The 26,126-nt window shown below is 39.2% G+C and overlaps 1 protein-coding gene across 6 annotated transcripts in view; it reads right to left on the reverse strand.

Annotated features, from left to right (window-relative positions):
* The window catches only part of zc3h18 (zinc finger CCCH-type containing 18), a 169,340-nt gene that overhangs the window by 86,379 nt on the left and 56,835 nt on the right, over positions 1 to 26,126 (reverse strand). For all 6 annotated transcript variants that reach the window (XM_069901981.1, XM_069901980.1, XM_069901979.1 and 3 more), the window contains 2 exons: positions 16,676 to 16,787; positions 10,326 to 10,600 (listed from right to left, as the gene is read on the reverse strand). In XM_069901981.1, coding sequence (XP_069758082.1) covers positions 10,326 to 10,600; positions 16,676 to 16,787 — 387 coding nt within the window. The remainder of the gene's footprint in view (positions 1 to 10,325; positions 10,601 to 16,675; positions 16,788 to 26,126) is intronic.

Consider the following 26,126-nt stretch of genomic DNA (forward strand, 5'->3'; position numbering starts at 1 on the left):
TGCTTAAAATATTTATACCCGGGGAGTAAAACAGACTGTTCTCGGATCCGGAGGAGGCACAAGAATTCGGAGAGCATTTGCAGGATAGGAGAGATGAAGAGATGTAATAAGAATGAAGAATGGTGATAAAGTATATATAAAGATTTAAAAACAGTGTATATGTAAAGAACTAAAGAGGGAATAGAGAGGGGAAGGAAGGAAATAAGGGGGAAAAAAGGGAGTGCTTTGTTATATGTGTAAAAAGTAAAGTGTTTTCTGGGGGTGATGGGGCAGGGAAGAGAATAAGCGTCACTCCGAAATTAGTTGACGCTTTAGAGCAAGATCGCAATCCAAATGGAAAGGGGAGTTATGGTTGCCCGGCAAGGGATAAGGGGCAACTCAGAAAGGAGGGGCCAGCATTTGTGGTTAACGTCATATATCGAGTTTAAAAAGGGAAAACAGAGATGAAAATGGGAAAAGGGGGGATGGAGATGGTGAGGAAGAGGAAAAGAGGTGTAAACAGGATATGAGATGGCCATGTTGAACTATATGACCATAAACATAAATGGAGTACATAACCAAATTAAAAGGAAGAGGCTATTAAATTTACTGGGAAAAAAAAGATATAGCATTTGTGCAGGAAACGCATCTAAATGAAGTGGAACATAAATTAAGGAGAGACTGGGTAGAATACGTAGCGGCAGCATCATATAATTCAAAAGCTAGAAGTGTAGCCATATTAGTTAACAAAAATATATCAATCAAAATAGATGAGGAAATAATAGATCCAGCAGGGAGGTATGTAATGATAACGTGTCAGATGTACTCAGAAGCTTGGGATTTGCTCAATATATATGCACCTAACGAGGAGGATCAAAGGTTTATGCAGGATATTTTTTTAAAGATTGCAATATACAAGGAAATATATTGATAGGAGGGGATTTTAACCTTAATTTGGATTCAATGTTGGATAAAACTGGACAAAAGACAAGTAAAAAGAATAAAGAGGCCAAATTTATGGTTAAATCAATGCAGGAAATGAAACATAGATATATGGAGGAGGCAACACCCAAGAGAGAAGGAATACTTATATTACTTGAGTCGGCATAAAACATACTCAAGGATTGATATGTTTTTGTTGTCAGCCCATATTCAAGGGAGAGTTAGGAAAGCTGAGTATAAAGCTAGACGACTATCTGATCATTCACCCCTGTTATTAGTAATAGAACTGGAAGATATCCCACCAAACCTATTCTTTTCTCTTTGGCTTGGCTTCATGGACGAAGATTAATGGAAGGGTAATGTCCACGTCAGCTGCAGGCTTGTTTGTGGCTGACAAGTCCGATGCGGGACAGGCAGACACAGGTGCAAGAACATATAGATGGAGGTTAAACTCCATGCTACTTAAAAGGCAGGAATTTAGAGAGTTTATTGAATACCAAATTAAACCATATTTTGAAATAAACACAGAATCAGTGAAAGACAAATTTATATGATGGGACTCAATGAAAGCCTTCATTAGAGGGCAAATAATAAGTTATGTAACTAAGATGAAAAAGGATTACAATCGGGAAATAGACCAGTTGGAAAGGGAGATAGTAAGTACAGAAAAGGAACTAGTAAAAAGGGACGATATAACAAAAAAGAGAAAATTGGCGGACAAAGAAATAAAATACGAAACATTACAAACATACAAGGTGGAGAAGAACATAATGAAAAAAATCAAAAGTATTATGAACTGGGAGAAAAAACACACAAAATATTAGCCTGGCAAATTAAAACAGAACAACCTAAAAGAACTGTATTGGCATCAAGGAAAAATGACAAACAAATTACATATAATCCAATAGAGATTCATGAAAACTTTAAGGAATTTTATGAACAATTATACTAAACTGAGATGATAAAATAGAAGAGTTTTTAGCTAAAATTGAACTGGTGAAATTGCAAGAAGAGGAACAAAACAAACTGATAAAACCATTTGAAATAGAGGAAGTACAGGATATATTAAAAAATCTGCCGAACAATAAAACACCAGGAGAGGATGGATTTCCAATAGAATTTTATAAAACATTTAAAGAGTTATTAATTCTCCTGGAAGTAATGAACCAGATAGAAGAAACATAAAACTTGCCAGATTCAGGTAAGACAGCAATAATTACAGTAATACCAAAGACGGGGAAGGATCCATTAACACCAGCATCATATAGACCAATATCTCTACTTAACTCAGACTACAAGATAATAGCGAAATTATTAGCAAATAGATTGGCCGATTATGTACCTAAAATAGTAAAACAAGATCAAACTGGATTTATTAAGAAAAGATAAACACCAGATAATGTCTGTAAACTTATTAATCTAATTCATGCAGTTCAAGGAAATAAGAAACCAACTGTGGCTGTTGCTTTAGACACAGAAAAAAAGCCTTTGACAGAGTAGAATGGAATTATTTATTTAAAGTATTACAGAGATTCAGTCTACCAGAAAAATATATTAATTGGATTAAAGCATTGTATAATGGATCGTTGGCGAAGGTAACAGTAAATGGATATGTATCGAGTCAATTTAAATTAAAAAGGTCAACTAGACAGGGATGTCCATTATCCCCCCTCATTGTTCACCTTAGCAATATAACTATTGGCAGAACTGATAAGAACAGAAAATAAAAGGGATAAAAATAAAGGAGTATAATCAGCTTATTTGCAGATGACATCATAGTATATCTATCTGAACCAGAATTATCAATAAAATTACATAAGAAATTGAAGGAATATGGAGAAATATTGGGGTACAAGATCAATGCAAATAAAAGTGAAGTGATGCCAATGAGTAACGCGGATTATACAGAACCTTAAAAAGAATCGCCATTTAAATGGCAAGCACAAGCAATCTGATACCTAGGTATCAGGTTAGATAATAACTTAAGCTAGTTGTACAAACTAAATTATCAGCCACTAATAAAGAGTGGCTGATAATTAATAAAGAAATTACAGGAAGACTTAGAACATTGGAAAGAATCACGGCTAACGTTGATAGGGAGGGTAAATTGCATTAAAATGAATGTGTTCCCAAGGATACAATACTTATTTCAATCGTTACCAATTCTAACAGAGAAATTCTTTAATGAACTAAAGAGAATAATTAGGAAATTCTTGTGGAAAGGGAGGAAACCGAGGGTAGTGTTAGATAAATTAACAGAGAGATATAACCTAGGTGGTTTGCAGTTACCAAACTTTAAAAATTATTATAGAGCCGCACAATTAAGATATTCAACAGACTTTTACCAGACAAGGGAAAAACCAGACTGGATTAAGTTAGAACTAGACAAAATAGGGGAGAAGGTACCGGAAAATATACTTTATAAGTGGGATGAAAAACTGGTGCAATATTTATGTAGTGCATCATTTACTTAATATATGGAAGAAGATCCACTTAGAAAGGAAAAAAACAAATGATCAAATACCAAAATTGTTATTGATACAAAACCCATTAATCCCTTTTACAATAGATAACCTTTCCTTTAGAGAATGGGAAGGAAAAGGAATCAAAAGAATAGAAAATTGTTTTTTGGGAAATAATTTATTAACATTTGAACAGTTGAAGTAAAAATATGGAATAACTCATGGTACAATGTTTGCATATCACCAACTGAAAGCTTATTTAAAGGATAAATTGGGAAACAGATTGAGATTACCAGAAGAAAGCAGCTTTCAATATGTGATTACAGACACAATGACAATTAAAAGATTTATAACGAACATGTACATTAAGCTGCAAGATCAGGAAAATGATGAAATAAGCTATAAACCTAAACAAAAAGTGGGAAAAGGATTTAAACAAAGATAAAAAATGAAGTATGGGAAAAGTTATGTTCTGAAACTAAGAAAAATACAATAAACACAAAGTTATGCATGATACAATATAATTGGTTACACAGGGTATTTATATCACTCCTCAAAAATTAAAAGAATGGGATCCAACATTATCAGATAGATGTTTTCACTGTAAGGAGGAAATGGGAACAACATTACATGCAATTTGGGCATGTCCGAAAGTGAATACATTTTGGGAAGATCTAAATCAGATATTAAATAAAATCACAAAAAATCCAGAAATCTTTCTTTTAAGTAACATAACAAGTAATGAATTAGGCCTCAAATTGGATAAAGTGCAAAAAAGATTCATTATGATAGCCTTAGCAGTAGCAAAAAATTATATAATGTTAACTTGGAAAATGGAAGAGAGCCTGAGAATACAGCAATGGTTCATGGAAATGAATAAATGTATTCCATTGGAAAAAATGACATATAATTAAAAAAATAAATTCACAACGTTTGAACAAATTTGGGTGCATCAATGACTAAAAATTATAAACACTCAAAGAAAATTTTCTCACTTTAATAAATTAAGTAAGGGGAAGTTATCAAATTGGTCGTCTTGGGTAGTGCGCTAGTGCAGCGAAAAGAACTGAGACAGCAGGGTGTGAGGTCATTAAGCACAACTGATTTACTTTGAAGTTTGTGCTGCCGCTTTTAACGCTATCCGGAGCCCACCCCTCGGATTCTGGAACTCACATCCTGCTGACGTAAGCACGTACGTGTAGTTCTGGTCTGTATTGGAAGAAAAGGACCCGCGACACCATCTTTGCCGTGGCTGCCCTGCTGACTGCACGTGACAAGCGGGGCTGGTTCGCCGCTGCCATTATGTACACTGCCACAGCCTCTTTCTTTAATGATGGTTGGTCAAATCAACTCCCTTACATGGAATACATTACCTAAATTTATATACCTTTTTCAGGCTTTTCCTGCTTTTATTCTCAAGTCGTTTTTTGATTCCATCTTCTAACATATGGAAAAACAAACACCCCTGTCTAAATAAAGTCCATCTCCAAAAACTTAAAAAGAATGGAGGCTTCGCCTTATCAAACTTTAGGAACTATTATTGGGCAGTCAAGAATTGAAATCTTACATTTTAGTCATATATTAACTGTGAAGACTGTCCAATATGGACCCCTTTGGAATCTAATTCTGTTACAAAATTTTCTATTATTTCTCTTCTCGGATCCTCACTTCCCATATCTTTAAATAAAGTAACTGATATCCGGTGGTTAAACATACTTTGAGGATCTGGATAAAATTTTAAAACATTTTGGTTTACTAGGATTTTCTCTTTCTGGTCCTATTTTTTTTTAAATTACAGAAGAACCCCAATTTAACACGCCCTGATTTAAAGTGAATTAATCTATAATGTGTTGAGTCATTGGACCCCTTAACGTCCACATTTCATTCTTTGAGATAGGATACTTTACGAGGCAGTTTTAAAAGGGGCAGTACCAGGGATGGCCACCCCATGGTGCAGCGGATGTTTGGAAGTGGCGTGTCTAAATGATTAAGGTTAAGTAATGTTTATCTTGGTGGGGAATTCATCACATTGACGAAGGAGAGTGGGGGGTGATCAGGGGGGTGGTGGGGTTGCTGTTGTGATTCATGTGTTATTATTTTGTACATAGTAGTGAAACTCCCATTTCGTGTGACCCAACTATCATGTTATAATGGGGTTCCACTGTATTTCTTTAAGCTTCCATGATTGATATAGCTTTTAAAAAATGGTATAGATTAGGCATTAAATATTTATGATTTATTTATTGAGGGAAGTCTTGCTTCTTTTGACAACGGTCAGATAAACATAGCTTACCAAACACAGTACTCATTTTATTCGTTATCTATAGATTAGAGATTTTTTTACGATTTCAATTGCTTACATTTCCTAAGAGCATTCATAACAATTTAATAGATGTAATTTTTAATTTACAACCTTTTTATAATGGTTCAAATATCTAACATTTATGAGTGTTGTTGGGAATAAGAGAGGCTCCCTTGGATAAAATTTAAAAAAAAGCCTGGGTACAGGACCTAAAGCTTTTAATCTCTGAAGAAACTTGGAATAAAATTTTTAAATTGGTTAATACCTCTTCTTAATGTGCTTGCCATCCCCTCCTATAATTTGAAGTAGTCCATAGGGCTAACATGTCCAAAGTCAAATTATCTTGCTTTTATGGAGAGATATCTCCTCATTGTGATAGATGCAACAATGGAGATGCTTCACTAATTCATATGTTTTGGACATGCCAGAGTATTGGGAAATAATGGAATGAATATTTCAAAAAGCTTCTTTTTAAAGTTATTTTTAAGCATAATCTTTCAACTGCCTTGATTGGCAGAGAGTTGCATAATTTTAACAGTACCTGACTTGTATGTATTAGTGTTTATTTCTCTTATGCTTAGGCAGGCAGTGTTGCTCAAATGGAAGGACGTTGCTCTGCCTACTCATGCTCAATGACTAAGTGAAATTATATCAGGTTTAAATTTAGAAAAGATTAGATGCCCAATTTATGATTTGAATTTAAACTTTCAAACACGGTGGAGACCATTTTTGAATTACTTTCAAAATCTTTGATTTGGTATTGTTCCAGAGGTGTTGACAAATAAGGCAATTTAAAACTCTACTAAGGATTTTTTCCTCTCTCTTTACCAAACAGTTTTGTTTTTGGTAGTGGGCTTAGATGTTCATTTTATAATAAAATATTACTAATATAATTTGATTGAGAATGCTGGGTACCTTGGATGAAATAGTATGATCTAAGTGTAATGTATTATTTTTTGACTTTTAATAAATCTTAATGTACTCTGTATTTTTTGATGTGGAATGTTGAAAGAGACAAGGAGTCACACAGAGAGATGGTGTCATATACACACAGAGGAAAAAGTCCCACATTCTCTCTCTCTCTCTCTGTGTATGTGGAACTTTTTCTCTGTGTGTATATGACACCATCTCTTTGTGTGAGAGAGCAAGAGCAAGCGCACACAGAGATAAGTTGCAAGAGCATTACAGAGAGAGATGGTGTTGGCAAATCAAGAACCTTTCAATTTCTACTTTAAATACACATAACGGCCTCCATAACTGGCTGTGGCAATGTCCCACAGATTTCACAACATTTTTCTAAATTCCTCGGCATCTCTGTTCTAAGTGGACATCTTTCAATCTTGAAGTTGTGCCCCCTTAACCCAGGCTCTGCCACCAAGGGAACAACCTTTCTACATCTACTCTGTCCTTGCCTTCAACATTCGTTATGTTTCAATGATCTTCCCTTCATTCTCCTAAATTCCAAAAAATACAGTCGAAAAGCTATTCAAAGCTCCTCATATGATAACCCTTACATTCCCGGAATCATCCTGATGAACCTCCTCTGAATTGTAAGTAGCAGAAGGTTTTGTTTGATAAGTCAAATTTGTTTTTTTAATGACATGAACTGCCCCTTTTCATAACATTCCTCAATATACCTGATCCCTTTCTGGCACCAGGTGTCCAGGCTCTTGTTACCCATAGTCATAGTCATAGGGGTTAATTTGTTCTGGAATAAGGGGCGTTTTAGGAGACAACCCTACTTTTAACCCAATAATCATTTTTTTTGCCACATTTAGATTATATGCTTTAGTATCGGGTTGTCTGTTTTTTAACATTAATAATTTAGTATCGCATTTGTAAATAATTTCTCCTATCTTCTCCTCTACTGTGTGTAGACTAATTTGTGCCCCAGGAGTGTAAACCATCCCCCTCAATTCTCTCTTTGTTAATATTTTTCTTTCTTTACATACCAATAAAACCTCCTGAGTCATTACATTGGTGGCTAACTTTGACTCAGAGATACACAGGATGTAAATAGGCCCTATAGCCAATAAATCCACACTAACCAAGATAACTACCTGAGCAAATTCTATTTGCATACATTTGGCCCAGTTCCGTCTAACCTTTTCTATTCATGTACCTGTCCAAACGTCATTAATTCAATTTTTCCCACCTTTATCCCTTCCTCTGCAAGTTTGTTCCATATACACACTGTTCTCCATTTAAAATTTGTTACTCCAGGCAAAGCACTCCTATCCAATTCAGTCATTAAAGCCCTCCAGGTTCAGCAAAATCCTTGTGAATATTTTGTGCACCCTCTCTAGCTTAATCATTCCTTTTATGAACAGTAAAACCCCTGTTATCAGGAATTCAAAAAAAGGCAAAAACACGAGGAAAATAAATAAATAAATAAAACGGTTTAAACATATAAGCATAAATAAAAATTTAAAGAAAAGTTTAAAATTGTAGAAGTAATTGCTCTCTGAAGTAACACATAAACCTTTAGAGAAGATGAGAGCAAATATTCAGTCAGCGGAGTGCCTTGGTCGTGCTTTGCTCATAGCAGCTGTTTGAATAAAGTTGTATGAAACAGCAATGGCGTCGCCCAGGATGAAGAACTGGTTGATGCCACTCGCCGTTGGGGTAACTCTCTTAAAGTGTCCCTGCTTAGTAATAGTCTTTAATGTTATTAGTATATTATTAACAATATTAGTAAGGCTTGGGAGGCAGGGTTAATTATGATATATTTATTAGTCTTTTGGGCGGCTTCATGAAAGGGGATGTTTTCAAAGAATGTGACTGAAAATAGAGTAAAATGCTTTAAGGTTTATATATTCATGCAAGTGAAGTTTGTTCAGTATAAATGGAATTTTTTTCTTTTAAAATCATTTATTTTTAAACTCAGGAGTATTAGCTAGATATGTAAAAGTAAGTCTCAAGCAACTGGAAAATGCACTTATCCGGCATATACCAATCCCTGTAGATGATTGGTACAATGGGATTCATTCCATCTTGCATCCTCATTTTTTGTACTCGATTAGTCGGGTGTTCTTTGCTTTTTAAAATAATGTCTAACCTTCTAATCTGCTAATTTTTTGCACAAGTATATGCTTTATAATTTTTTTTGTCAAACATGGATGATAGATTTACCCTTTGGAATTCTGTTTCTTGAATTTATTCTATGTAGATAGCTCACAAAAGTGAAATGGATAAGTATGGAAGAACTTCTCTAAAGTACTAAGATTGACACAGTAAAAGGCTCAGAACCAGAGATCACTGAAAATTAGAATCAAGCAAGATGTAGAGCAAAGTAGTATACTTCAACTGATCCATGATCAATAATGGCTTGTCTACACACAATAAAAGCATGTTACAGTGGAAGACAATATCTAACAAAGTGTGCATCCACACAGAAAGTTAGTTCCTTTGAAATAATGAAATGGAAAGAGGCTATGCAGATATTATGTAAAGTCAACCATCATTGAATCTGTGCTGGATGTGCATTTCAGATACTGTTTGTCCCCTGAAAACTTGTCCTCGTGCATTTCACAACCATCTGTTTACAAACCTCCTAGCAGCATACAACTTAAATACAATAGGTAGTTGGGGTCCAAGATTTCATACCGCATTACAGCCGAGTCGCGGAACAGATGCATATGTCACAATTCAGAAAGCAGGAAAACAGAATTTAAGCCCACCCGAATTGTGCTGCTGACTCCCCCCACCCCCCACCCACCTTTTGCCCACCTGACTTGCACTGCCGCTCTCCCTCCCTTGCCCGTCAGGAGTCCATTTTTGAGTTTGTGGCTGTTAGCCACCGTTAGCCTGGTATCCTAAAATCAATGTTTGGGGTCCACAGACACCCGTGCTATAAGCAATTCCACGGATTAATGAATTGCGTTCTAACGAGGTTTCACTGTATTCCTAATAACCTCTTAAAGTCTCGACCAGATCACTGGAGTTTGGAAAGAACTTAAGCCAGCTAAATAAACTCATTAATTCACAGTAACATTAACAGTACAACCAAATGTCATATTCATTCTCCAGGAATTACTATTGTGCCATCAAGCTAACAGGTGTCAGATGCTCCTTTGCATCCTTTTAAACGCAAAATATACAAAAACAACTGAAAATAATTCTGTATTTGGCAATCAAATCAGAGACCGAGCTTTAAGTGTGACTCACAGGTGGGGTTAATTTATCAGGGTCACGCAAGTCAAGATAAGTGATAAAGAAATAAGAGAAACAGAAAAATCTGCAGATGATGGAATCTCGAGCAATGACTTGCTGGGAGAATTCAGTGGGTCAGGCATCATCCGGTAAAAATGGTGGCTTTGGATCCAGCAGTCCAAGAATGCCACATCTCTTATTTATACAATGAGTTTTGAACAAGCTTACATTAAGATCCATATAAAGAAGCACTTTATTCAATGGTTCAATTGGAATAAATTAGTGAAATGTCTTGAAGATTCAACTGCTGACAATGACCGCATTTTCTCTCTTAATACAAGGCATAAAGGGGCAATCAATATTAATGATAACTTAAGCCACATGGGTTAGGAATATTGCTGGATGAAGGGAAAATCATAAGCACTACAATTATTGGTGTTTAAGGAGTGTTCTGAAAAATTATATGCAGTCAGCTAACATGTGCTTACCTCGCTGGAGGTGGGGATCTCTGCTTTGGCTTCTCTTTCTCTCGTTCTCTGTCTTTTTGTGCTTTTTCTTTTTCTTCTCGCTTTGCTCGCTCTCGCTCCCACTCCTCTTTTCTTCGCTGTCGCTCTTTGTCACGTTCACGTTCCCTGTCCCGTTCTCGCTCTCGGATCCTGTTTCCTCGTTCTCTTTCTCTTTCCCTTTCCCTCTCACGCTGTTCTCGATGTCTGTCTCGCTCTCTTTCTCGTTCCCTTTCTCTCTCCCGTTCCCTCTCTCTTTCCTAGCACAGGAAGGAAAAACAAGACTGTTCACCATCAACTTTCAAAGCATCATTAAAACTCTAGCACCAACTAGACCACTAGGTAGTAAAGTGAGAGCTGGACTCAGTTCAAATTGATAGATGGCCAAGATGTTCATTCTGTGCTGAGCTAGTTACTTTAGCAATGGCTCTGAGTGTTAGCAGAGGGAGAGAGTGTGGATGTAGTATGAATCTTGTTCTAACTAGTGTTGTACAATGAGTGTAGCCATCAATCAAGATGGAATTGAACTGGGAAGGGTTAAAAGGGGCCTCTGCAAAAAAAAAAAGCATTCTTTTGAGAGGTGGAGGAAATTTGGAAAAACAGCACATTTCATTTCAACATTTTCCAGTCTGGCTGAATAAAACATCGACCTAAGCGTCAAAAATACCATCAGGATGACAAAATTGGGAGGAGAAAGATGAGTCGTCCATTCATATGAAAATTCATATTTATTGGATTACATAGCAAAATAAAAAGAGAACTTTATTGTGAGGCAGAATGCCAAGTTACAGAGAGATATCAGTTAGAACAGGGCACAGGCCTATACAAAAGGGACAATTGCATTGAACCAGCTAAGTTTGCTAAATTTCTTGGGGAGAATTTAAATGAGGTTGGCAGGAGGATGGGAACCAGAGACCTCGGTCAGATTCTGAAGTAGTTGGTGGAAAGGCAGATGCAACATGCAGAGAGACTGTGAGGAAGGTCAGGAAGTGGAAGAAGTGGCAGTCACTTGGATGGTTTAAAATATGTTTACATAAATGCAAACATATTAAGAATAAATATGAAGTTAGAGCACGGATCGGTACATCGAATTACAGAAACCTGGCTGTCATAAGGGCAAGATTGTCTACGTGACCTTCCAGGCTTTAGATGTTTCAAAGTGGAAGGTGGTGGGGTGGGGTTGGAAGTGTCATTTCTAATCAAGGTTAGTATCATAGCTGCAGAAAGGGAAGACATTGTAGAGGGGTCATTTATTGAGGCATTGTGCGTAGAAGTCCGAAACAAGAAGGGAGTGATTACTGATGGGAGTATTCCATAGCCACCCAACCCTTTGAGAAGCAGATAAGTGGGAAGAGTTTAAAAAGGTGTAAAAATAACAAATTTTGTGTCATGGGAGACTTCAACTTCCCTCCTTACTGCAAAAGGTACAGATGGTGCAGAATTTGAGGTGTGTCCAAGAAGGATTCCAGTATGTGGACAAGGCAACTAGAGAAGAGGTCAAACAGGATCCAGTACTGGGGAACGAACCTGGTTAGTCTCTAAGTGGGGAAGCATTTCAGAGGCAGTGACCACAACTTCATCACCTTTAGCATGGCCATAGACAATGAAAGGAGCAGACAAAATAGGGAAGTGTTTAATTGGGGGAGAACTAATTACGAAGCATTAGACTGAAACTTAGGAGAATTAATTAAGAAAATACGTTTTCAGGAAAAAATATAGATTAGCTTGGGACCACTAACATGGGCTTCTGCAATAGGCTTTTCCCACTAAGACAGAGAAAGGATGATAGGATAAAGGAACCAGCAGAGAGAAGGAAGCAAACACAAGGTTTAGGAAGCAAGATGAGGTATAGCTCTTTAGAATTATATGGTAGCCAGGAAGGAATTTAAGAAGGAACCAGAAAGCTAGAATGGCACACAAGAAAGCTTTGGCAAGTATGATTAAGGAAAACTCCAAGGCATTCTACACAGAAATGAAAAATATATGGTTGCCTAGAGTGAGAGTAGGACCACTCAGGGATAAAGAGGGAAACATGCGACTGAAGGCAGAGGAGGTCTTCAACAAATACTTTGCGTCATTGAGGGACCTTGACAAATGTGAGGTCAGCATAGAACAGGTGGAGCATATTGAGGTTAAGGAAGAGGTTGTGTTGGAGCTTCTGAAAAACATTAGGATAAATAAATCTCCAAAGCTGGACAGGAAATTAAAGAAAAGATTACTGGAGCATTGTTGATTAACTTTGCGACTTCCCTAACCTTTGTACAAGAAATATGATAGGGAAATTATAGGAGATATGGTCCAGTGAGATTTACATCAATGGTGATCAAACTATTGGAGACGATTCTTAGGGACAGGATTTATGAACATTTGGAGAAGCATATTCTTATTAGGAATGAGGGACAGGTTGTGCATCACATATCTAATTGAGCTTTCAAAGAGGTGACAAATCAAATTGATGAAGGTAGAGTGGTGGATTTGGCATATATAGATTTTAGTATGGCAATTGACAAGGCTCCCCATCGTAGACTCATCCAGAAAGTCATGAGACATGGGATCCATGGAACCTTGGCTGCTCCGATTCAAAATGGGCTTGCCTTCAGAAAGCAGAGGGTGGTAGTAGATGGAGGCCAGTGACCAGTGGCATTCCGCAGGGATCTGTTCTGGGACCTATGCTCTGAAATTTTTATAAATGACTTGGGTGAAGAAGTGGAGGGGTGGGCCAGTAAGCTTCCGGATGATACAAAAGTTGAAGGTGCTGTGGATAGTATAGAAGGTTGTCATAGTCTACAACAGGATACAGAATTGGGTGAAGTGGCTGATGGAGCTGATCCAGATAACTGGTTAGCGATGCACTTTGGAAGGTCGAAGTTGAAGGCAGGGTACAAGGTTAATAATAGTGTGCAGGAACAGAGGGATCTTGGGGTCCAAGTTCATGGATCCCTCAAAGTTGCTGTTCAAATTGTTAAGGTGGTTGAGAAGGCATCTTGGGTGCTGGCCTTCATTTGTTGGGGGATTGAGTTCAAAAGCTACGAGGTAATGTTGAGGCTCCATAAATCTCTGGTTAAACCACACAGGAATATTGTTTTCAGTTCTGGTTGCCTCATTAAAGTATTTGAAAACTTGAGAGAGGATGAAGAAATTTACCAGGATACTGCCTATGTCGGAAAACATGTCTTGGGTGGAAAGGTTAAGTGAGTTAGAGCTTTTCTCTTTGGAGTGACAAAGGATCAAAGGCGACAATATAAAGATGAATTAAGATTACAAGACACAGAGTGAGCAAACAACCTTCACCTTTTTCCCCAGGGCAGCAATGACCAATACCAGAGGATATCAGTTTAAGTTGAGTGAAGGAAAATTTAGGGGAGATGTCAGAAGTAGGCTTTAAAAAAAAAAGTGGCGGGTGGTGGAATAGATTGTCAGGGATGTAGAGGCTGATACAACAGGGCCATTTAAAAGACTCTTAGATTAGCACATGGGTGTAATGGAGAGTTATGGGTTGTGAGGGAGCGAAGGGTTAGATTGATGTAAAGAAAGTTTATTTAAGTCAGCAAAACATCATGGACTGAAGGGCCTGTACTCTTCTACATACCCTAAGGCTAGCTTATTTGAGTAACATCTTCAAAGCACACTAGCATGGAGAGAATGTTTAAACCAGTGGTTCTCAACCTTTTTCTTTCCACTCACACACCACTTTAAGTAATCTCTATGCCTTTGGTGCTGTGATTAGTAAGGGATTGCTTAAAGTGGTATGTGAGAGGGAAGGGAAGGTTGAGTATCACTGCTCTAGACCCAATTGTTACTGAATATTTGGTTGAAAAAAAACTGTCATTGGCCCATTTCCTTTGGAGTTATGAAACCGCACATAACAAGTCAATGAGGTACGATTAAAACAGTGGTTTTCATACTTTTTCTTTCTACCCATATACCACCTTAAGCAATCCCTTACTACTCATAGAGCACATATGGCATAGGGAATACTTAAAGTGGTATGTGAGTGGAAGAAAAAGGTTGAGAACCACTGGTTTACACTCTGCAGTCAACCCAGAGATTGGGATCAAGCCCAAGTCCCTGGAGTTGTCCAGCAGCAGTACGAACTATTGAGCAGATTTTCTTTTAATTATCTGTTACTTTAAGTCACATCATTAACACAGTAAGGAATTGGACCATTTGAATTAAAGGCTGTAATCTAACCAAGGGAAATTACAATGAAATGAAGAAGACTGTTTTATGGTGGGGTAGTTGAGGAACGGTGGAAGAGATTTTTCAAATGCTCAACAAGAGTATATTCCAAGGATAGAAAGGATGGGGGAGAGCCAACTAAGGAAATAAAGGAAGGTATCAAATTTAAATCTTATGGATTCAAAGTAATCAGAGTTGTAAGAAACTGGAAGATTGGAAACCCTTTACAAAGTGAAAGGAAACCACTAAGCAAGCAATAAAAAGATTATGAAAGTAATCTAGCACAAAAAATAAACAAGGATTGTAAAGATTTTTTATAATTATAAAAATCGGAAAAGGGTGGCTAAAATGAATTCAGGTCCATGCAAGATGAGAAAGGGGAATTCTGAGCAATATTGTTCATCCAGCACACAGCTTCTTTAACCCACTACCATGAATAAATAGGTATAGGACTATCAAAATCAGGACTTTCAGGCTGTGAAATTGCTTCTTTCCACAGGCTGTGAGGCTGATGAACAGTATCCTGTAGCCATGCAAATCATCCCAAAATATTTATATATATTTATTTTGATTATTTATGTGATCATGATGTACCGGGTATTGTGTGTTTTTGTGTGTACACCATGCTCTGGAGAGATGCTGTTTCATTGGGTTGGACATTGTAATGGATAAATATTTGGGAGAACTTAAGAGTAGGTTACATACATACACACATTTTAAAACCTATCTTATTTGAATGACTGAATAATTCATATTTAGTAACATTGCAGGATATCTGGAGAATGTGATGCACATTTCACAAGTAGGTGCTAATTGAACTGATGTCATAAAATGAATGGATTGGAGACAAACTGGCTACAAGTACCTTTCTGCAAAGTCCTCAAAGGTCACTCCTGGGTTTTGTTTATCTAAGACAACATCGTGACCAAGGAGAAGAACTCCTGTTGTTTGCTGAAGAAGGTGGGGGTTTTGCAAGTGAGAGAGTCACGTGGGCTTTTTGGCAGTTGGAGAGAAAGAGAGAGAGAGAGAGAGAGAGAGAGAGAGAAGAGAGAGGGGGGGGGGGAGGACAAGTTGAACAAGCTCTCTCAGCTAGTGTGCGTGAGACTGAAAAGCAGCTGAACAGTACAAGCCAAGAAGCTGGTTGAAACTGATGAAAAGTTCCAGAGTAGTATATGGCTGTAAGTGCTATCTGTCCGATATTTTTCTTGGAATAAGGGGACAGAAAGTAACTCTGTGGTAGCTTGAAGAAAGAAGTTACCATCTGAAAAACCCTGATGGGGCAAGTTTCATCAGTGAGACCTTGAGGTGACTAATAGTGATACACAAGTTGTGGAAATCCTGGTACAACAAATCTTTCTCTGCAAACCCTACAAGAATCTTCCTAAGTGGAAGACATTTACCTTTCAAGCACCAAAGCCTGGTAAACTTTATACATGTTAAATTCTGTGAACATATGGTGATTGCCTGCAACCAGAGAACTTGGAAGAAGGAGAAGTGAGATTGAACTGTGAACCAAATAACTTTTCTTAAATTTACACACACATTACATGCACGTCCGCTTAGAATTAGAAGGGGGTAATTTGGATTAGTATATAGTATAAGTATAGACTTAAGTTAAAGTTTGATTCTATTTTCATGTTTGAAGTTGATTAAAAATAACCTTTGTTTTGAAAACCACTTGTCTTGGTGAATGTCCATTGCTGCTGGGTTTTGGGGTCCTTTGGGCTCGTAACAACATAAACAATCAGATTGTAATGTGAATGAACTAAGATCCTTTGGAAGATAAGAAGGGAGAATTAATATTGGGTAATGCAGAAATGGTCAAGGTGTTGAATGATTATTTTGTGTTAGCCTTGACGTGTCTAATATGCTCTGGCCATCAAATTTTTGCAAGGACATTGAAGATTAGGAAAGGATGTGAAGAGGGCAGACCTGATAGAATGTTATGAGAAGCATACATATGGTAGACAAGTTGAATCTTTTTCAAAATACAATCTGCTAGAGGAACTTGCTGGGGTGAGCAGCATCAGTGGGAGAGAAAGGGTTGATGCTTTTTTTTAAGGCTGAGTGTGCACAGGGGAGAATGTTACATAATGGAAGAAGAGGAATATGCTCAAGCTTGTAATACATTGAATGGCACATAATTAAGTACTTACCCTATAATGGTAATCTGCCTCTGTCCATTGAACCCTGAAGTTTTCATATTGTCCACCACGCCAGTATCGCTCAACCTCATGCTCATAGTAGGGAGTTATGTAGGGATCGGGTCTAAGGGTCAAGACAAAAAAAAAACAAGCTGTAGGTTCCACTCCACATTTCAAGACAAAGGAGAGCTTACAGCATGGATGGCCAACCTATGGCACATGTGCTAAAAGTTGTGCATTGGATGATTAGAAGTGGCGCATTGCACCCAGTGATAATAATAAAAAAGCCTACTTAAACAAAAAGTATTAACGGATAATACTTCTTACACTATAGTATATGGGATACTGTAGTGTACCTGTAAACTTTTTAGCTAAGCAGGGTTCAGTGTGGGGAATCGACATGGGGCTGTGGGGACTGGCACGAGGCTGTGGGATCAGTATGGGGATCAGCATGGGGCTGTGGGATCAGTGTGGGGACCGGCACGGGGCTGTGGGATCAGTGTGGGGACCGGCACGGGGCTGTGGGTCCAGTGTGGGGATCGGCACGGGGCTGTGGGTCCAGTGTGGGGATCGGCACGGGGCTGTGGGTCCAGTGTGGGGATCGGCACGGGGCTGTGGGGATTGAGCACAGGGCAGTGGGATCAGTGTGGGGACCAGCACAAGGCTGTGGGGAGAGAGTGGGGCAGTGGGATCAGTGTGGGGACCAGCACGAGGCTGTGGGGAGAGAGTGGGGCAGTGGGATCAGTGTGGGGATTGATATAGGGTTGTGGGGAGAGTGCAGGGCAGTCAGATCAGTTTGGGTAAACTGATAGAATTTTCTATAGCTAGCAATCGCTTTTTCTAAATTGCAGTGGACTTGTTCACAGTAACTGAATAATTATGAAACCACGGACGTATATGTAGTCAGATGTTACCCAATCGGACGTTAAGCGGCACATACCTGTGCACACATCTGAACTTGTGCCTGAAAAATATGACACATGGAATGTAAAAGGTTGGCCACCCCATGCTAGCAATGCACAAAAAGATTTCTCTCAATGGCAACTTTGGCTTTTCTGTGTTGATGCTAGTTTTCAGATTTAATGTCAGAGTACCTACATGACATTACATACAACCCTGAGATTCTTTTTTTTGCGGGCAAGGCAGAAATGTACATAGTGACTACATGTAAACAAATCAAGAATTGTAAAAAGATTAACAAATGTAAACAAACAGACTGTGCAATACAGAGATTTTTTAAAAATCAATAAAGTGCACAAGTAAGGGTTTGTTGTTGAGGAGTAGCAGCTGTTGCTGAACCTGGTGGTGCAAGATGTGCCACCTAATCGTCTTTCCTGATAGCAGCAGCGAGAATAGAGCAAGCACTGGGTGGTGTCAATCCTTGATGATTGCAGCTGCTCTCTGGCGGCAGCATTTTCTGTAGATGTTTTCGATAGTGGGGAGGGTTTTGCCCGTGATGTGCTGGGCTGCGTCCACTACCTTTTGCAGGGCTTTACACTCAAGGGTATTGGTCTCCCATACCAGACCGTGATGTAGCCGGTCAGCACACTTTTCACAACACATCTGTAGAAATTTGCCAGGGTTTTTGGTGTCATACCAAACCCCCACAAACTCTTGAGGAAGTAGAGGCACTGACTTGCTTTCTTCATGATGCCATTAGTGCAGTGGTTCTCAATCTTTTTCTTTCCACTCACATACCATTTTAAGTATTCCCTTTGCCATAGTTTCTTTATGATTAGTAAAGAGGTATGTGGGTGGAAAGAAAAAGTTTGAAAACCACTGTTTTAATCCTACCTAATTGACTCATTATGTGCACGGTTTCAGAACTCCAAAGGAAATGGGCCAATGACAATTTTTCCTCAAGCAAAATATTTCAGTAACAATAGGGTCTAGAGCAGTGATTCTCAACCTTTCTTTTCCACTCACATAGCACCTTAAGCAATCCCTTACTAATCACAGAGCATCAATATCATAGGGATTAATTAAAATGGCATGTGAGTGGGAAGGAAAAGTTTGAGAACCACACTGAGATAGTGACCCCAAAAAATTTAAATTTACTCACCCTCTCCACCTTTGATCCCTCAATAATCACTAGATTGTACACCTCTGGCTTTCCCTTCCTGAAGTCAACAATTGGCTCCTTAGTTTTTGTGACATTGAGTGCAAGGTTGTGGGTGGTGCACCATTCAGCAAAGTTTTCAATCTCATCACCTTTATTTATACCACCCACTACAGTGGTATTGTCCACCATTATCATCTGTACACAAGATTACACCATCATCACCAGCACATACTGGGCACTAAGAACACCCCAATTCAACCCTCACCTAATACTTGCAAACAAATATTTTCCTTTCAGTTGATGATCAGGAATGGGAATCCAGGTTGGCCATGTTATACCACTAGAAACATTCAAAGTATCTTATTGCGCTACGAGATGTGGAAAACCTTCTGAAATAGTGCTAGAGTAACAACCCAAGTCTCAATGTAGACTAGACAAAGGAGATAATCGTGGACTTTAGGAGGACCAGGAATGACCGCCCTCCACTACACATCAACAACTCTGTAGTAGAGAGCACCAAGTTCCTTGGAGTTCACTTAACCAGTGATTTCTTGTGGACATTCAACATCTCACGTCAGGAAAGCACAACAGTGACTGCACTTCCTGGGAAGATTGAAACGGGCATAGCTACCGGCCACCATTATGTTAATCTTCTATAGGAGCAATATCAAGTGCGTCCTGACTGGCTGCATCATAGTGCAGTACAGATGCTGTAGAAAAATGGGTTGGAGGTCAATCCACATAACCATAAGAGTGGTACAGAGGGTCTTTGTAACTCCCTCCCCACCATCAAAGTGATCTACCAGGATCATTGTCTAAAGAAGGTGTGCAAAATTATTGAGGATCTTCCACCCTGAACACAGCATCTTTCAGCTGCTCCTATCAGGGAAGAGTTAAGGGGCAAAAGTTTATAAGTAACATGAGGGGGAACTTCTTTACTCATAGAATGGTGGCTGGGTGGAATGAGCTTCCAGGAGAAGTAGCGGCAGCAGGGTCAATTTTGTCATTTAAGGAAAAATTGGATAGGTATATGAATGGGAGGGGGAAATGGAGGGCTATGGGCAGGGTGCAGGTAGGTGTGACTAGAGGAGGTCTGTTTCCATGCTGTAATTCTTATATGGTTATAGGAGTATCAGAGCCAGAACTACCAGGCTGAGAAACAGCTTCTTCCCACAGGCAGTGAGAATGATGAATGACCAAAGGAACAGCTCACAGTAATCATCCGAGACTCACATATGTACAGACCCCAATATTTATTTATTTGTATTGATTAAATACTTGTCCTGCATATGAGTTATTTGTTTGTATACATGTTATGTCTGGTTGCGACTGCATGCTTTGCACCAAGGACCAGAGAATGCTGTTTCGTCGGGTTGCACTTGTACAATCAGATAACAATAAACTTTACTTGTTCAGTACCATCCAACCACCTCATAGTTTGTATCATTCTGCATGGAAGAATGTCCCAGCAAATGTCCCTGCAGTTGTTACCACTTCCAATTTAGAGTTTGTGGACGAGGTGTCAGTGCTGCTGGAATACATCGAGATGGCTAAAATGGACCTACTGTAAAGAGCACAAAGGAATTTGGGAAATTGTCCTATGGGGGAAATCACAAGTAATGGCTTACAAGCTTTGTGCACTATAACATGGGGCATGTTTACTAAAGCATTCAACACAAAAGAAAATGGCCTAACATGTCCTTTGTGGTCATATGTTATTTCACCAGTATGTTTGTATGAGAGAAGAGTAGTCGTTAAGTGGTAAAGATGAAAGATGGTAAAAGCATGTAGCATTTGTGAGGAAAGAAGTAGGACTTTTTAAGCAGAAGACCTGGAAGAATCTAGTAGATTTATCCAACCATATATATATATATATATATAAATTCTCATATCAGTGTTGTCCACATTAGTCTCTCATAAAGAGGGCAGAGGACAAAATGAGTCGTGCTGACCCATTTAGTGATTAGCACTCCACCTGAAGGAAATCTTTATTGATGCGTTAGTTCCAGTTATTAGTTTTCCTTCATTTCTGAAATCAAATATCTGGGAATATCAAAAAATGATTCACCAACATGAATCCAAAGCCAGTACTAACAATGCATTGTCAATGATAAGCTGTCTTCTTAAATCAATAGGGCAGCAGCAGGGAAAGCACTCCCATTGTATTTGGGTAACAGCTGCAGGGTTCTGACCAGTGATTTTGGAATTGTGACTTCTAAACTTATGAAGAATGGTAGGATTGGTGGCAAGAACAAGGGCCATTCTAACCTTGGTCTATCCATGTTAAAATACAGGTAGTCCTTGACTTCTGACCTATGCAAATTACGCCCACCCACACATACGACCAAATTTTTTTTTAAAGTTATTAAAACTACTGTACAAGTACAGGAACACAAATCTTTATCCGGAACCCTTGGGGGACAGTGTGTTCCGAATTTTGGTTGGAAAGCCAGATTTAAACCCACCCGAATTGTGCTGCCGAATCCACCCCCACCCCCTTCCAATCGCGCTGCCGGTCTCCCCACCCACCTCACCCAGTCAACTCACGCGGCCGGTCTCATTCCCCCCCCCCCCTCCGCCTCCCCCCACCTCATCCAGCCGACTCACACTGCCAGTCTCCCCACCCTCGCCCAGCTGACTAGCGCTGCCGGTCTTTCCCCCCCCATCTGCCCAACTCACGCTGCCGTCTTTCTCCCCAGTTTTCAGATTTTGAAGCTTTCCGGATTTTAGATGTCCGGATAAAGAATCAAGTACCTGTACATATTTTGTATTAAAAATACTGTATACAGTGATCCTCGCTCCCCATTAAAGGTTCCCATTAAAGGTTCATTTGTTGAATGCTGCATGACCTCATGCATGCATGGTGGAGCGAATCAGACTTACGACCAACCCAAGTTACAACCAATCCTTTGGTCCCCTTTATGGTCACAAGTCAGGGACTACCTGTAGTGAAAGTAGAATTGTGGGTGAAAGATGAGATACAATCCAGGCTATGAAATTTCTAAAGTTTAACTGAATATTTTCCAGCATTTTGTTTTCTTTTATTTAAGATTTTAAGCATCTGGAATTATTTTTCTTTGATTTTCAGGCACATGGCAACACACCAAGTAAGGAAAGTGACATTAGGCAGTACAACATGCAGCCTCACAGAACTCTAACATGTATGAAACCTGAATGGCTTCCTTTAGAATTACCATAAGACATAGGAGCCCATTGAATCTGCCCAACCATTTAATCATGAGCTGATTCATTTTCCCACTCGGTTCTCTACTTGACCTTCTCCCCATAACCTCAGATGCCCTGGTTAATAAGAACCTATGAATCTCTGCCTTAAATACATCCAATAACTTGGAATCCACAACAGCCTGTGGCAATAAATTCCACAGATTTACTACTCTCTGGCTAAAGAAATTCTTCCACATCCCTGTTCTAAGCAGATGCCCTTCAATCCTGAAGTTGTGCCCTCTTGTCCTTGACTCTCCCACTATAGGAAAACAACGTTTCTCTATCTACTCTGTCCATCCCTTTCAACATTCAAAATATTTCAATGAGATCCTCCTCATTCTCCTAAATTCTAATGACCAAGAACTGTCTGAAGGCCATTTCATGTCGGGCCTCCGCTTTGAGACCAGCTACGGAGCAGATAGATAAATGGGAACTTGCAGGTGACCTGAAGGTAGGTTGAGGAGCAGGTAGTCTAGAGGAAACACTGAGGCTGCAGAAGGAGTCGGACAGATTTGTAGAATGGGCAGAGAATGTTAAATGAAATACAATGTCAGAAAGTGTATGGTCATGCACTTTAGTTAAAAAAAAATAAACAGGCAGACTAATTTTTTTAAATGGGGTGCAAATTGAAAAGACCCAAATGCAAAGTGACCTGGGAGCCCTAAAAGGCTGCTCCAGCGTCCCATTCATAGCCCTAAAAGGCTGCTCCAGCATCCCATTCATATCCAGAGGCGCCTCGTAGCACCCTCCGATCTGACGGAGGTGGGGCGACTGGCACTGTAGCACCACCCATCATCAATACATGGCAGAGCAATGGCTGTCTTCTCTATCCATAATCCCCCATGCAGCTGAAACTGCTTTATGGTTCCCAGAACAGTTCCAGTGCTTCGGGGATTATGGGTAGGGAAGGCGGCCATTGCTCTGCCGCATTTTGAGCCACTAATAGCGGCCCCGAAGGCCAAAGCGGCCCGATGTGGCTGTCCCAGTAAGCATGCTGCCCCCTGACAGCACCCGCTGCCCCGATGGTCCCCACTGACAGCTCCCGCTGCCCTGACTGCCCCCGCTGACAGCTCCTGCTGCCCTGACTGCCCAAGGGCTCCCCGCCACCCCCGAGGAAGGGGTGAGTGGGGAGATGGGTTGTGGGCCGATGGCATCATTAGCTTCCCCTAAACAGCTGCTTAGTGAGACTGTACATTCAAATTGATCGGTGGACAGCTGCGCTGTGCAGATTGTCCCTCTCTGAGAGGGGTTGGAATATGCGCCTCAGAGACCGTCTCTGCAGATTCAGAAAGGTAGGTGATTATGAGTTTTGGCAGCGGTTCTCCGCCTTTACATCTCAACTATTGGGCTATCTGAAATGACCTAAACATTCCTCAAATAACCCTTTCATTCTTGGAATCATCCTTGTGAAACTCAAACAATGATCCCAAAACTGCTCACGATAGTCTGAGTGAGGTCTCAGCAGTGCCGTATAAAGCCTCAGCATCACATCCCTCGAAATGAATGCCAGAATTGCATTTGCCTTCTTCACCACCGACTCAACGTGCAAGTTGACCTTTAGGCTATCCTGCATGAGAACTCCCAGGTCCCTTTGCATTTGGGTCTTTTCAATTTGCACCCCATTTAAAAAATTAGTCTGTCTGTTTATTTTTTTAACTAAAGTGCATGACCATACACTTTCTGACATTGTATTTCATTTAACACTCTCTGCCCATTCTCCAAATCTGTCCGACTCCTTCTGCAGCCTCAGTGTTTCCTCTAGACTACCTGCTCCTCGACCTACCTTCAAATCACCTGCAAACTTGGCCACAAAGCCATTCATTCCAACATCCAAATCATTAGCGTACAACACAAAAAGAAGCAGCCCCAACACGGACCTCCTGTGGAATACCACGAGCAACTGGCATCCAATAAGATACGATCCCTGTATTCTGATACTTTCCTTCCTGCCGATCAGCCAATGCTCTACCCACGCTAGTATGTTTTCTCTTATACCATGGGCTCTGTAGGTGACACTTCCCAGCTTCTAATATTTCCCAATTTCAAAACACACCACCTTCCAAGCCCCCATATTCTGAATTGCATCTTATTCATCCAAAAAAATTAAACTTCATAATTGCAGCTGTATATTGATTTAATTTTCTGTTGATAAAAGCGAATAAACATTTTAGTAGCTTTGCACTACATAACAATGAGTAAAACAAAGCATGATACTCAACTACAAACAAATATAAACGAATAAGAATGATAATAAAAGATTAATAATGATAATGAATTCAAAGAAAAGTTTCTCAAGAGCTCATGTCTCTTCCACGGTCATTCCAAGCATAAGAGAACTCCCGGTCCATTCAGATATGATAACATATGATGTCATTGTAACTATGGTAATGTGACAAAACAATTACTCTCTCAAGGAAAAGTCATAAAACAACCATAAAAAATAAGCACATTGTTTTAACCGGCCCTTAATTATTATAACATTAATGACTAATACACAAAAATTGCTATTACTGATACAAAAGTAAAATTAGAAATAATTTTCTGCTTCTCGTAAAAGACAGATTTTATTAATTGGTCGATGTAAGCAGACAGTCTTGGTTTTAATCCGCACTTGCTGAACGAAACCTTTCTTGTCCAGATTGTTTCCACAATTTTTCCTTGCGACCAAGAATTTCTCAGTGCAGAATTATCCATAATAATTACAATGTCTCCACATATAAAATTGCGTTTCGCTTTAGATCATTTTTGTCTTTCTTGTAATAATGAAAGATATTCTTTAACCAATCTTTTTCAAAATAGATCCACAATAAACTGCACTAGTTTCGAATGCACAGCCCAGAACTTGGTATAAATTAAAAGTTACACTCAGACAACATGAAAGACTGATCAGGGGCAAGGGCACTCCCATTACTGGAATTACAACAATAGTTTTAAACAACTGGTCTATTTACATATGGCTTCTTCTCAGTGAAATTGGTGAAAATCTACATCTTGTCTTTCAACTTTACTAAAATAATTAAACCTTGCCCTTTTTTAAAAAAAAGGATCACCAGGAATACAAGCCCTCTTGCTCACATTGGACTCAACACACATTAGCTGTATACTTTTGTACAGCTTTGCGTGAATATTTTTCTCTGTACTATCACATGCTTCATTTGGAAGTGTCCTTATTTTTGTTTTTGAAACAGAATCAAAGTAACAAGTTTTTCCAGCCTCCTCCATCTTTTGTTTCACAGAAACAAGAATTGGAAAATATTTAATCACCACATTCATGAACAGATCCAGGTCAGGAAGGATGTATGAATGAAAGCATAACAATGACCTGTGACCAGGTCCTTACCCATAGTTGATTGCTTCTCTGTACTCCAAGTCACTGGTGCATTTGAAGGAAAATGCAAGAGAAAGGTTTATTTGACTTCCTTTTAGAAAAAGTTATTCAAATATTCTATAGAGTTGAAGCAAATATCACTTCTTTAGTGGTCTTAAAAATCTAATCAACAACTCCAACCAGATGTTAAAGACTCATTTCTCCGTATGAAACACATTCTGCTTTCATAGCTGTAATAAGGGAATAAAAGCAACAACTAACAATACCAACTCGGCAACAATGCAAGACAAATCACAGCCCCTTCAACAGTACTCCAGGAAACTGCTCTATGCCAGTGGCTGCTTTAACATTTGTGCCAAATTACTCTTGCCACAATTATGTTGCTGAAGAGGTCGGTCTTAAAACAAATTTGTGGCAGGTTTTGATTGTTTTTTTTTAAAAAAAAGCACATACTCACTAGGAAAGCTTTTCAAAGATCCCATTCTAATGTATTTTCTCCTTTGTGAGATCTGAATCTAGATTCCATATGCAATGGGATCACATTACCGTTAATAGCCTTGAATTTACCAGCAAAATATTTACTGACAGTTCTCTGCAGTCCAAGTCATCAAGATCAAGATTCAATTTATTGTCATTTTAATAAAACAATGTCATATTACACGAAATTGCCTTTGCCTGCTGTAAAGCAGACAGATTTGCCGTCAATAGGAATTGCCTGAAGTGCCTGTTACAGTCAGGAAGAGAAGCAAAAGAGACCCCCCCCAGAGTCAACGAGCGTCCGTAGATTTGCCTCCAGCGCCGCACAGCCCATGGTCAAGAACCCTTCAGTGCCTTCGGCACTCCCTCGC

This window comes from Narcine bancroftii, chromosome 10 (genome assembly GCF_036971445.1).
Source record: "Narcine bancroftii isolate sNarBan1 chromosome 10, sNarBan1.hap1, whole genome shotgun sequence".
Taxonomy (NCBI): Eukaryota; Metazoa; Chordata; class Chondrichthyes; order Torpediniformes; family Narcinidae; genus Narcine; species Narcine bancroftii.